Source organism: Aedes albopictus, chromosome 3, assembly GCF_035046485.1.
Source record: "Aedes albopictus strain Foshan chromosome 3, AalbF5, whole genome shotgun sequence".
Classification (NCBI taxonomy): domain Eukaryota; kingdom Metazoa; phylum Arthropoda; class Insecta; order Diptera; family Culicidae; genus Aedes; species Aedes albopictus.
In genome coordinates, this window is record NC_085138.1 from 317342810 (window position 1) to 317356329 (window position 13520).

The 13520-nt window shown below is 37.9% G+C and overlaps 1 protein-coding gene across 2 annotated transcripts in view; it reads right to left on the reverse strand.

Annotated features, from left to right (window-relative positions):
• Positions 1 to 6104: 6104 nt before the first annotated feature.
• Positions 6105 to 13520, reverse strand: part of LOC109413568 (trimethylguanosine synthase) — a 42410-nt gene continuing 34994 nt past the window's right edge. For both annotated transcript variants that reach the window (XM_019687254.3, XM_062842564.1), the window contains exons 4-5: positions 7616 to 8402; positions 6105 to 7552 (exon numbers count right to left, since the gene is read on the reverse strand). In XM_019687254.3, the coding sequence (XP_019542799.3) occupies positions 6860 to 7552; positions 7616 to 8402 (1480 nt within the window). In that variant the 3' untranslated portion in view covers positions 6105 to 6859. The remainder of the gene's footprint in view (positions 7553 to 7615; positions 8403 to 13520) is intronic.

Sequence of the window (13520 nt, forward strand, 5' to 3'; positions counted from 1 at the left end):
CTTTTCGAAAGCAGGAAAAATGTTATAGGCAGAAGAGCCGACAAAGGCGAAAAACTGTGGATGGCGGCAAAATCCGTCGGAGAGTGAAAAGCTGTTGAAGGCGGAAAAAGCCGACGAAGGTGGAAATGCCGTTGAAGGCGATAAGACCTGCAAGGCAGATACAGTCGATTCTTTGTAGAGCCGTATAAGGCGAATTGTGTTATTAAAAATTAAAGTACTAAAAACGCTACAGTGTCGTAAATTTCGTAAGAAAAAGATTATCAGCCAACGCAGATTTATAGTTCAATTGAACCATTAAAAATGAAATGCCACACCAATTAAGTGGCAGCTGAGAAGGCGAAAGACAAAACTAAACTTTAGGCTGAGTGTGACTAGAAAAACAGGAACGAATAGTATTTGAATATGTTCCAAATAAGAATATAACTGAGCAGATACTGAGATTGTTGTGGACCCACCTCAGGTCCACGTGATATATATTGAAGTTATCATTGCTCAGTAAAGCATAATAAGTCTACGAGACGTAAAAAGGGTTGGCTCTTGAAACCAAATTAACATGAAGACATGATTTAACTAATGCTTTGTCCTCTCTTAAGACTAAAAATGTAACGTCAAGGAAATTAACATCAATGTGTGAGAATAATTAAACTGTCTTGGTAGTTTGCAAGATAGAAAGTCAAAATGACAGTTAAAACATTCGTTGAAGCTAGACTACATATTCAGAACAGTTGCTAACCACTAACATTTTAAGTATCATGCTAGTCAAATGGCTAGTTGAATTGAATATTTAAAAAAATGAAACTTTTCGGCTTAACTAGAAGTCTCAGGAATTCGGGTAAAAAGCGCTTTATAACCTATTAAATGTTACTAAATGTTTATGCGATTCAAGTACAGTGAGTTCTTGAGTAATCACTTCTAAAGTCTTTGAATATAAAATGTATCCGGTGTGGTCAGGGCATTTTGACTTATGATTGCCTAACACTGGATATAGTGCCATTTTTGCTAATGAGTGAGCCATCTTGCCAAGAACTGTGGAACAAGGTACAGTAGTACGCTCAACAATAAATTCTGCACAATAATTTTCTTACAGGAAGAGACCAATTTTGATCAGTTAAAGAAGTATTGAGACTATTATTGAGGAGTAAAATTTACAATATATCAAAAGCACAAGATATTGGAATAATAAAAGCTAATCATTTCTGTAACTACAGGAATAGATATATCTAATAAAAGCTGGATTATTTTTTATTTATTTATTTATTTACTACTATTTATTGCGCAACTTTAGGCCATTGCCTTTTAATATGTTACATTGAAAATACATTGCTGGTAGATAGTTAAGCACGATTTGCAAATAATGAATTGTACAAATATTATCTGTTTTTCTTTTAACCATTAATTACAATTGAAGTACTTGATACATTCCCTCCTAAACGCAGCTTCTGAAGTTTGTAGGGTTAGATTATTAGGTAGTGAATTCCATGTAGCAACGCTTTTGACGAAGAAAGAATATCCGTACTTTGCAGTTCGATGACGTGGCATGGAAAATTTCTGACAACGAGTATTCCGTAAAGGTCTCAATTTGCTGAATAAATAATCAGGTTGTCGAGATTTGAGTAGTTGAAAAATCAGCAAACAACATCTCATTTTTCCAAAATTTTCAAACGGGCATCCAATTAACTTTGCTTGTAGATGCGAAACATGTTGAAACCTAGTCAGGTTGAACACAAATCGTATGCATGAATTCAAAGCAACTTTTAATTTATTGAACAACAATGATGAAGCCTGTGTTAGGAATGAGGAAGTATTAATGCTTTGAATAGTTTCAATTTAGTTTCAACGTTCAAAAAATTAGCACAAAGTTGTAATGATCGTAATTTACCATATATTTTTCCACACTGCTCGGCTAGGAAATTGTCCCATTCAAAATTTTCCTGTATTTTTACTCCTAAGCTGGACGCTGAGTTTACAAACGGCAAATTAGTGCCATTCAATAGAAGATCAGGTTTTCTAGCAGATCCAACGTGGTCTGTTAAGAACATTGCATACGACTTATTGACATTTAAAGATTATGAGGTTGTTTTTCAGCCGAGCTTAATAATGCAAACAGGTACCATTTACTAACATGTTACTTTGTTTTTTTAGATTTCATACACTGAAAAAACTGCAAATATTGTATGCATGTGTCGCACACATAGATTTTTGAAATTTGTCAAAACTATAATTAATATGTGTATTTACACATAGATAACCCTTTTCATGTATAGATACACATAGTTATTTAAGGTCCATCGATTTTATGTGTGGAAAACGAGTATGCGTGTACAAATAAAATTTATATATTAAATCCATGGATTTTTACCAATAAAAATGTGAGTACATGTATAAGTGATATTTGTGTTAATATGTTCATTGGAAATTCGAATAAAAACGCGTTTTAAATAGTTTCAATACATAGAAATGAATCGTAAAGGCAAGCGTAAGGGCCATCATGACACAGACAATCACGGTCAGTGTGCACTACGTCAGACTTGTAAGCGTTAAAAAAAAATGAGGATGTATGTCATCGAAAAGATGTGAAATAAGTGATATGATAGACAGATGATTGGGCTTTGCAATAATGCAGAATATTCTATTCCGATCCAATGAACTGAGAATATTATCAATATGATGAGCATGTGTATAAAATCAGAGATACTTAAATATAAAAAGCTCTAAATTTTGACGGTACATTGAATGCGACTAATTTGGAAAAGGCTTGCTGAAATAGCTTCATTAGGTATCTAGAGTGAAAACATAACATGTTGAGGGGCTTTTGCGATATTTTGGAGGTACACCATGAAAATAAGTCCTATAATGTTAAAATAGGTTTGATTGAGCACGAATCACCAGTTAATGCGGGAAATATGCATCGTAGAATGTAAAACTATTGAACGACCGAACCGTAAAAATAAACTTATTCAGTTTGAAAGGTAAATAGTTAATTATGAGAATTCCGAACCGTCGAAAAGTGCTAAAATAAGATGATCGATTTATTTTGTTATCTGGAGAAAATTGCTTTGTATATAATGATTGGCTAATATCATTACGTTTTCGGTTGGAAGCCGAAGTGACTCGCGGTGCGAAAATTGATGTTTAACCTACTTATGAACATAGCATATCGATTTAGATTAGTGCTAATTTCCGCTCTTAAGTAGCTTAATGATGCGCAATACCAGCAACCGGTTCAAATTTACGTCACAACTGCAACTTTGCATGTGCTTAAAAGCGTGACTTCGATTTGGTACTGCGACGATAATGTATGTATTAAGAATTTGAGATAATTATAGGATTACAACATGAAAAACAAAACAAAGAATGAATATTAGTATTCTACTATACTTTCAAACAGCTAGTGCGGGTGCGAGTTTTGTAAACAATATGTATTGAATATAATTCAAAAACAGGATGTTTTTAAGTTTTCAAATTACTATTTAGCTAAAATTGGTATTACAAATATTGCTTTGGACAAGTGACGTTTTTCGAAATCGTGATTAGATTAAAAAAAGTATCAATCCCTTCGATATTTAGAAAACAAAATCTGTAAAGCCAAACTTCTGAATGCATTCTGAATAAGAAACGAGTTCCAGCGAAGTTCGCTAAAACATAAAATGAAATAGTGTTTGTATGACACTTGGACACTTTGGATCGAAAACGAGTTAATGGATATTGATAATTTTTCCACAGTAACATTCGTGCAGTGTTCCGACATATTAGTTAGAAAAATGACTGAATAGTAATCTGAATATACATACTTTTGTAAAAGATTCTTCTATGAAAGGACATGTCATAAAAAAAACAATGGGTAGTATACAATGTTTGCATGCTAGCTGTCATTGAAAACATTTGAGAAGAGGAAAGCAATTCAATTAATTCATCAGCAAAGATAATATGTAGCTTGACACTCAGTATTAAAAATATTTTGGATTTTGGGAAAATACTTGGGTCAAAATAATATTTCTTTTTAGGTACAACCATAAATAACGGTCAAGTAATTTACCAAAATGCCGAGCTGAGATGGATGACCAAATGGATGACTGTACTACTAATTCTGATGTGAGACTGAAGCGAGACGTTCATAAACTGAGGAAACAACGTGGAGTGACCTTGCTGCGGATCTGGAGAAAAAACGAGATGTGGTACCTTGTGGTATGCACATAATAAATTATTGTATTACTCTATTACGTTTAGCGTGTATGTTTACATTGAGTATCTGTCATATGTGGAGATGTTGTTATTGTTGTCTGGAGTGTGAATGATTGTATGTAATATTGAAGTATCGGTAATAAAGTGTATACAAATAATAAATACAGTTTTTGAACAATCATTACAGAGAAAGATTCTCACAACTTTGAACCGACAACTGATGGCTATTGAACTGTGCGGCATTGGTTTTATCGGTCTTCACCGTCTCTGCTTCGCAGTGTTGGAGTATACGATCGGCCTTTGATATGAAAGGGAAGATCAACTGCAAATCTCTTATCAGAGAATGAGTGCTGTCGTGCTAGGGTTCCTAATATCATGATCTTGATTTTTATGGGGTGGTGGATCATCACAGATTTGGGTGGAGCAATTATGTGGTGGATGAAGTCGGGTATTCTCTAATATGAAGGCATGAGCAGCTTGCGCCCAGCGGAGCATCCATGTGAGGCATGCGGCACAATCATTCGACAATTGACAACGAATGATCTGATGAAAGTGTTCTGTTGTGAATGTTGTACCAGTGTGGTGATTTGACATGGCATATCTAATTAAAACTTTTTTGTTGATTGGCGATGCTGGAGGGTACTCACAGGTCCCATGTACGCGAGCAATTATTCTCACCACAGACATCAAGAAATGGAACAGGTTACAAACTATCCAGCTTTACGGCCTAGGCAATGAAGTCACCCACTGCTACAAGCGGCCCGGCCTTCGCCTTGTCAGCTCTGCCGTTATATACTGCAACATCTACGTGAACTGATCTATTGGCTTCCGAGCAGGCGCATAACAGCTACAAAAGAAGGCCCCGTTGACTTTGGCATCCACGAAGTCCCCATTATATGTAGACTCCTGGAATGGGATTTTTCCCGTCGTTCATAACACCGCCATTTCGGACCCATCCGCAACCCAATTACCGTTACCGGCGAGTACTCATTATGGCTATAGGTTCCCCACTCAGCGGTTTCCTGACACAAAAGTTGCTGAACTGTATTTGAGTGGTTCAAGTTTATCAGCTCAGGACAGGCTCTCTTGTAGGCCGAACACTTTGGATCTCCCGTCGGGTGTTTGGTATTCGCGGATCTCCTGGAACAAATCAAGTACTTAGAAGGCTTCATGCAGCCTTGTGACTTATGGATTTCACCCCAACATCGCCTACACAGCTGCCCTTCCTGGGCAAAGGCACAACCTTGTGATCAGCTTGATTGCTGTCAAGTCTCGGGGCTCAAATGTACTCTACAGAGAAAGATGCACACTGGTGGTGCCAAAAAGAACCGATACTTTTTGTGATCAAACGAAGAAGCGTCACGGTTCGTTTTTGATTTCTATTTGCAGGAAGGAAGTTGATACACAATTTGTTCTCCTATTTTTTGAAATTATTATTAATTAACCAAACTTCCAATATTGAAGACACAAGAACAAGAACCACAAGAAGAGCTATTTATGCTAGTTCATAGGAAATCAAGCACCATATCGTCTCGTCAAACTTGTTCACTTTGTGTGAAAATACGCAAATAACGTTGAACATTTAATTAACAACACATTGTTCCACAGCTCAATACGCAAAATCAATCTCTCACCTTTCCTCATCCTTATGGCCACGCAAGACTTAAAAGCCGCATGGCTAAAGAGGTTGCAATGCCTACTCCCAAATTACACGTTGTGTTATGGACGATGTGAGTTCTTGGACTTGCATTGGAAACTTGGCCCCATGACCCACTTGTGCATCAATAAAATAAAATAAATAGAAAAAAAAAACATCGCCTACACAGCTGGCTCCTGTCAGCCAGCACCATGGCCGCTCAGGACTGAAAGTAGTGAAATGTTGGAGCAAGGAATTCTCTGAAAATTAAACAATAATAAGACACTTTCATTTGCGGTTGTCATGATCCACACGGTTTATTACTCTTCATTTCCATCACGATCTGAGCGAGACTTGTTGCTACCGAGTGGAGGTGGGTGACGCAATCTATATCGTTCGCCTTCAATTTTCAATTCTATCTGGTGGCCATTTTTGATGTTATGATGTTGATGTTGCTTATCCTATAATTATTCGTAAAAACTTGCTGCGATTCATTTTGCTAGGCGGAAAAGAAGAATGTTCTAGTTGTTGAGATATTGCTAAAAACTGTGTCTAACTTAATCTAAGGAAACATACAAATAAAACGAGATTGTCGTTTAAAAAAAATAATTATAAGTAGCTTTGCTTGAAGTGTGTGTTTGTGGTGTATGAACCATTGACGTGATCGGGAGTAAAGTTTGGTAGTACGTTAAATGCGTAAGATCATTAACTAATTGAAAAAATTGGCTAATTGAATAATCAAATAAAGTTCTACTATGATAATCTGCGAAAATTCCTTGTTAGTGTTACTGTTACTAGATATATTAAAAAAAATAAAATCTGTCTTCCGGTGACTATTGCTATCGAGCTGATACTTAGTTCTGATTTTCTGTTTCTAATGTAGGTATGTACTTAAGTTTCTGTTTGTATGTATAAAAATTGAACACAAAAAAATCCTTCTAAAAGCTTAAATCTGCGTTTGATGCATATCCACATTAGGGTAATTACGTTCGCCCTAATGCCTATTAGTTGCTTGCTATGCTACGTCACACCCTAACTAGCTCACTCATTAAGGAGATCACCGTAGTAGGCGGTCAGTGCGATCAGCTTCCGATCGAGGAAGTTCTGTTCGATCTCTACCGCATTGTTCGGTCCGGCCAGCATGGTCAGTTGCTGGGTGTTGGAATTCCGCGGCAAGTACATGGCCACATTGCGACTGACCATGCGGGCTTTGCGCATCAGCTCGGTCGCCGGGACCGGAATCAACGACGTTTCCAGATCGTACACCTCGTCCTTCAGATAGCTGGGACCGCCCCAAGGCGGCGACAGAAAGATCACATCCGCTCGTAGCTTGTCCGCCAGATGGAGGAAGTTTCCCGTGATGAACTCGATCCGATCAGCCACCCCGTACACGGCGGCGTTGTGTTTGGCCATTTCTATCTTCTTCGGATCGATGTCGATCGCGATCACCTTGTTGCAGGTGAAGGCGAACTGAATAGAATTGCCACCGCAACCGCAGAACGCGTCCACGATCAGATCCGAGCGGCAGCGTTCGGCCGTATGCGAGGCTACCTTTTCCGGCGTCACGGAGAACCAACTTTCCCGGTCCAATCGGATACCGGCGTCGAACAGCGAGAACAGAGAGAAGCGCTTGTACCAATACTTGAGGAGCGACTTGTCATTGGCGATTTCCGCCGGCAGACTGGCGACGAACTTCGGTTTGCGCTTCTTCTTTTTCTCCTTTTTGGTGGGAGGCTGGAAATGAAATAAAAAAGCGTTTTATTTATTAGACTAGAAGAAGATGCAATTTGAACCTACCGGTACAACCACGTTCTCTTCTAGTGGTTCTTCCGAAGGTGGGATTTCGTCCTGTCCTTCCGGCAATCCCTCGTCCTCTTCTTGCGACCCCGTTTCCTTGTTCACCAGCTGACTGTACTCCAAAATGGTGCTGGAGCGAACACTGGACGATACACTCCTCGAAGGAACAGCCCCACTGGGATCATCGTCGTCGGAGGAAGTGTGCATCAGCGCTTCCGGTGCAGCGTCTTCCTTTTCCGATCCTGCCGGCGGGGCGATTTCGTTGCCATCGTCGTCAAAGAACGTGTGCTTCGGCTTGTGGTGCTTCATCTTGAGCACTCGGTTGTGCAGTCGAATGTGCTTCTTACGGTAGACCACTTCGCCGGTGATGTTGATGATCGAGTCGGCCGATTCGCTTTTGTTGGCCGGATCGGAAAAGGCGTAACCCATCAGCTCGAAAGCGGCCTTCAGTCTGTCGTTTGGTGTTTCTTCGGTGTCACTTTCGTGGCTTCGTTTCAGATTGACCGGGCGATCCTCCGGTGGGTCATCATCGCCGTCTCCGCGGCCGGTGGTCTTCTTGTTGGATTTACCAAACGAAGTCGGTAGGCCGTATGCTTCCAGGGCGCTGGAAATGTCCTCTACTTTGTGCTCTGGCTGTGGCGCTTCCTTTGGGTCCTTACTGGTGTTTTCGGATTCTTTCTGCTGATCGGATTCACCCTCAGTGGGCGGCTGCGTTTGGTCTTGTTTTTTGGGCGAACCAAGCTTTAGTTGAGCGACCATTTCTGGAAGATGTTCGTTGACTGCGGATCTAAAAGGAGAAAAGACACAATATACGCCAATTACAATTAGAAAAGGCTCTGGAAGCTTTCAAAGCGTCTTACTGGAAACTTAGAAGTTTCCTTAAGAATGGGAGCATTTCTCCATGAAAGCCTGGAAAGTTTCTCCCAGAAAGCTTCAAAGGCTTCTCTCTGGAAGCTTGAAAAGCTTCTGCCACGAAGCTTGGAAGGCTTTTCTCTGAAAGCTTGGAAGCTTTTTCTTTGGAAGATAGAAAATTTGCCCTTTGGTAGCTTGAGTCCCCAGAAAATTGGAAGACTCCTTTCTTGAAGCTTGGAAGGGTTTTCACTGAAAGCTTGGAAGCCAGGAAACTTGAATGCGTCAGAGCTCATCTCTGGAAGCTTGGAAAATTTCTTGCTGGAAACTTGGAAAGCTTCTCGTACGAAGGTTGGGAAGCATTTCCATGGAAGCTTGACAACTTTTCCTCTGATTTAGAAGACTTTCTCAGGAAACTTATTGGGCTTCTCCCTAGAAGCTTGGAAAGCTTGTCTCTGACTGCTTGAAAAGCTTCTTCTTGGAAGCTTGAAAACGTTTTCCCTGGAAGATTGAAGGGTTTTTCCAGAAAACTTAAAAAGCTTCTCTCTAGCAATTTCCAGGAAACTTGAAAAGCTCCTCTTTGGAAGCTTGGAAGTATTCTTCTTGGAAGATTGGAAGTTTACTCGCTAAAAGCTTGGAAGGCTTCTCCCTGGGAACTTGTGAAGCAACTCCCTAGAAGAGACAGCTTTGCATTTGATATTTTCTCCAAAAGATTGAAAAGGATTTAGGGCCTGTACCAGTTATCGCACTACCTAACGAAAACTATTTCTACAAAAATAAGAAGAAGACCGACGAATGTCGTCGATATGTCAAATGATAGATTTGTTTTCATACTTTACAGGAAAAAATATAAAATCTGAGCCAAACCCACCTTTACTATTTGTTACGGCGTGTGCCAATGATAGGAACCCTGTACCGGTTATGGACATACTTTTAAATTTCGGTTCCACTTCGCACTATTTACATGCATTCCTTATGGGATTTGCCATAACTGGTACACTATGGCGAAATAGGGTGCAAGGAAGCCGAAATTTTAAGGAAAATTATTTATTTCTATCATAATTTGAGCAAAATGTGAAATTTGAATGAGTGCAATCATCTTTTATGAACGTGATCTATTGTTCACATATTTTTTCTTGATGATTTGCATCGTTAAAAGTTTAAAATCAACTATGGCGAATTTGAGGTACTATAGCCATAACTGTACACTGAGCCTACTCTGTAAGTTTGATAGGATTTCGATTCGATTTCGATTCAATTATGATTCGATTTCGATTCGTTTTCAATTTTGATTCGAAGTCAAATCGATTTCGATTCGATTGATTTGATTTCGATTCGATTGATTTGATTTCGATTCGATTTTGATTTGATTTCAATTCGATTGATTCGATTACCGTCAAGGCGCCATTCACCGTGGGGGCTCCATTCACCGTGTGCCTTCGAATATTTTTTCATTATTTCCATATTATGATTGAATGATATGACAATTTCCCTTCAATTTCACCAATACAACACTAATGTATTGTTACCATGTCAAAACGCTCATTAGAAACATTTAAAAGTATCATTTTGACACTAAAGTGTGTTTACATGCAGCGGGTTTCTACTCGTTCACTGCATTCATAGTGAAAAACGAAAACTGCGCTAAGGTCATTTAAGCGATAAACTAAATGTAGTAACGTTTTTATTCCACCAAGAAGCAATTAAATTCACATATCAGGTATGTATTTTGCATTACCGAAGTAAGTTTAACAAGAAAGTACGATTACTCGTACTTTTTAATTGAAACAAAAAGACACGGTAAATGGGTACCCTAAAAATCAATGGTCTCCATTCACCGTGCCCCATACTGTCCCATACATCCAGAAAAAATCGAAAATTTGAACATTCGTTTTTCTAATAAAATCTTGCAAGTTATTACTTGAAATGAATTTAAACGAAGAAAATTCCCTTGGCTGGGTTGTTTTGATCATTTTTAAACATAGTAGAATAAAATTTCTCATACACGGTGAATGGGTGCCTACTACCACGGTGAATGGTGACCTACCACGGAATTAGGCGACCCTACTACCCTTTACTAATTGTACTATATCACCAAATTTTGCGAACAATTTAATTTTAACCTATAATGAAGGCAATTAAAAGCGGCACCAACAATGTTTATGAGACTGGTGTCAAATGACAGCCCTTATTTGCCCCAAATCCTCTTAGATCCACGGTGAATGGTGCCTTGACGGTACGATGTAATTTCGATTCGATTTCAATTTCAATTCGATTTCGATTCGATTTCGATACGATTCGTTTTCGATTCTGATTCTATTTTGATTCGATTTCAATCCGATTTCGACTTCGATTCGATTCGATTCGATTCAATTTCGATTCGATTTTGTTTCGATTTAGATTCTATTTCGATGCGATTTCGATTTGTTTTCGATTCGTTTTCAATTCGATTTCGATTCAACTTCGATTCGATTCCGATTCGATGTTAATTCGATTTCAATTCTATTTCGATTCTATTCGATTCGACTTCGATTCCATTTCGATTCCTTTTCAATTCGATTTCGATTTGACTTCGATTCGATTTCGATTCAATTTTGATTCGACTTTGATTCCATTTCGATTCGATTTCGAATCGACTTCGATTTGATTTCGATTCGACTTCGATTCAATTTCGATTCGATTTCGATTCAACTTCGATTCGATTTCGATTCGATTCCGATTCGATGTTGATTCGATTTCAATTCTATTTCGATTCGATTTAGATTCGACTTCATTTCGACTCCGATTCGATTTCGATTCGATTCGATTTGGATTCGACTTCGATTCCATTTCGATTCCATTTCAATTCAATTTCGATTCGATTTCAATTTGACTTCGATTCGATTCAATTTCGATTCGACTTTGATTCCATTTCGATTTGATTTCGATTCGACTTCGATTTGATTTCGATTCGACTTCGATTCGATTTTGTTTCGATTTCGATTCGATTTCGATTCAATTTCGATTCGAATTCGATTCTATTTCGATTCAATTTCGATTCGATTTCGATTCGATTTCGATTTTGATTCGATTTCGATTTCGAATTCGATTTCGATTCGACTTTGATTCGATTTTGTTTCGATTTCGATTCTATTTCGATGCGATTTCGATTCGTTTTCGATTCGTTTTCAATTCGATTTCGATTCGATTTCAATTCGATTCGACTTCGATTCTATTTCGATTCAATTTCGATTCGATTTCGATTCGACTTCGATTCAATTTCGATTCGATTTTGTTTCGATTTCGATTCTATTTCGATGCGATTTCGATTCGTTTTCAATTCGATTTCGATTCGATTTCAATTCGATTCGACTTCGATTCTATTTCGATTCAATTTCGATTCGATTTCGATTCGACTTCGATTCGACTTCGATTCAATTTCGATTCGATTTTGTTTCGATTTCGATTCTATTTCGATGCGATTTCGATTCGACTTTGATTCCATTTCGATTCGACTTTGATTCCATTTCGATTCGACTTTGATTGCATTTCGATTCCATTTCAATTCGATTTCGATTCGATTTCAATTTGACTTCGATTCGATTTCGACTCAACTTCGATTCCATTTCGATTTGATTTCGATTCGATTTTGTTTCGATTTCGATTCAATTTCGATTCGACTTCGATTCGATTTCGACTTCGATTCGATTTTGTTTCGATTTCGATTCGATTTCGATTCGTTTTCAATTCGATTTCGATTCGAATCGATTCGATTTCAATTCGATTCGACTTCGATTCTATTTCGATTCAATTTCGATTCGATTTCGATTCGACTTCGATTCAATTTCGATTCGATTTCGATTTCGATTTCGATTCTATTTCGATGCGATTCGATTCGTTTTCGATTCGACTTCGATTCGATTTTGATTCGATTTCAATTCGATTTTGATTCGATTTCAATTCAATTGATTCGATTTCGATTCGATTAGTGTAGTGAACGGTTTGGGTCAAAATATGATCCCAAAGGAGGGTTGAACATGAAAGACTATTGGGGATTTTTTTTTATTATCTAACACTTTGGGCCGAAGGGTCTCCGATTTCAATGAAAATTTCACCAGAGCTAGAGGTCGTGGATATATGACCATATATGGAATTCAAAAAAAATATAGTCGACTATTTTTCCGGGAATCATTAGATGAAATTTCACGATTTTTCAAAATTTTGTGAAACATCCCAAACTTCAAAAAATCATATCTCAAAAACTATGCATCGTAGAACAAACTTTTTTTAGTGAAATCGACGCCAAATTACCTCAGCAATCCGATAAAAATACATTGAAAAAATAAATGTTTCTCAGAAAATTTTTCACTATAGAGAAAAAACGTCTAGAAATGCTGATAAAACTACCGTCTGTATCATAAATTATTTTAAACAAAATTTTTGTTAGCGCAAAAATTAATGTTCTTCATTTCGTTCTTTGACGCCAAAATGGAATCTCTTACGGTTTTAGAGATATAGCCAAAAAACCAATGGCCAGTCGCTATATTTTCATAGGAAGCCATCTACAACAGCGGCCGTTCACCTGTTGCAACATGTTTGCTTTGCAACGAGCAAATGACATACGCTAATTGTAACGTAACTTTGACACTAACGTGCATCGGAGTGCACTGACAGCACATATATAGCACTTGAGTGCCTTTTGAATGCATTAAATAGTCATGTTTTGCAATGATCGGGTTTCTAACTAAAATGTGTTTCAAATAACAAGTTAACAACGAGCTAATGCCACCGGTAAGCGTGAAATTACTTATAGCACTCATGCCTTATATGTTTTCCATTTCAATTTAAGAAAACAATGAAAACAAAGAAAACTATTAAACGGAGAATGGTTACTACTCAGCAAATATTTGAAATTATACTTAACAAAAAAAAAATGCATACGAATTTCTATCTCATTTAACTCAATTTCACATCAAACAATTTCTTGTATGGAATGTTGAATGCAAGCTTCATACTGAGAGCAAGCTGTAAATTTATAAACTGATGGAAAAATGTGTGCGATACGATGAGGTCCTTT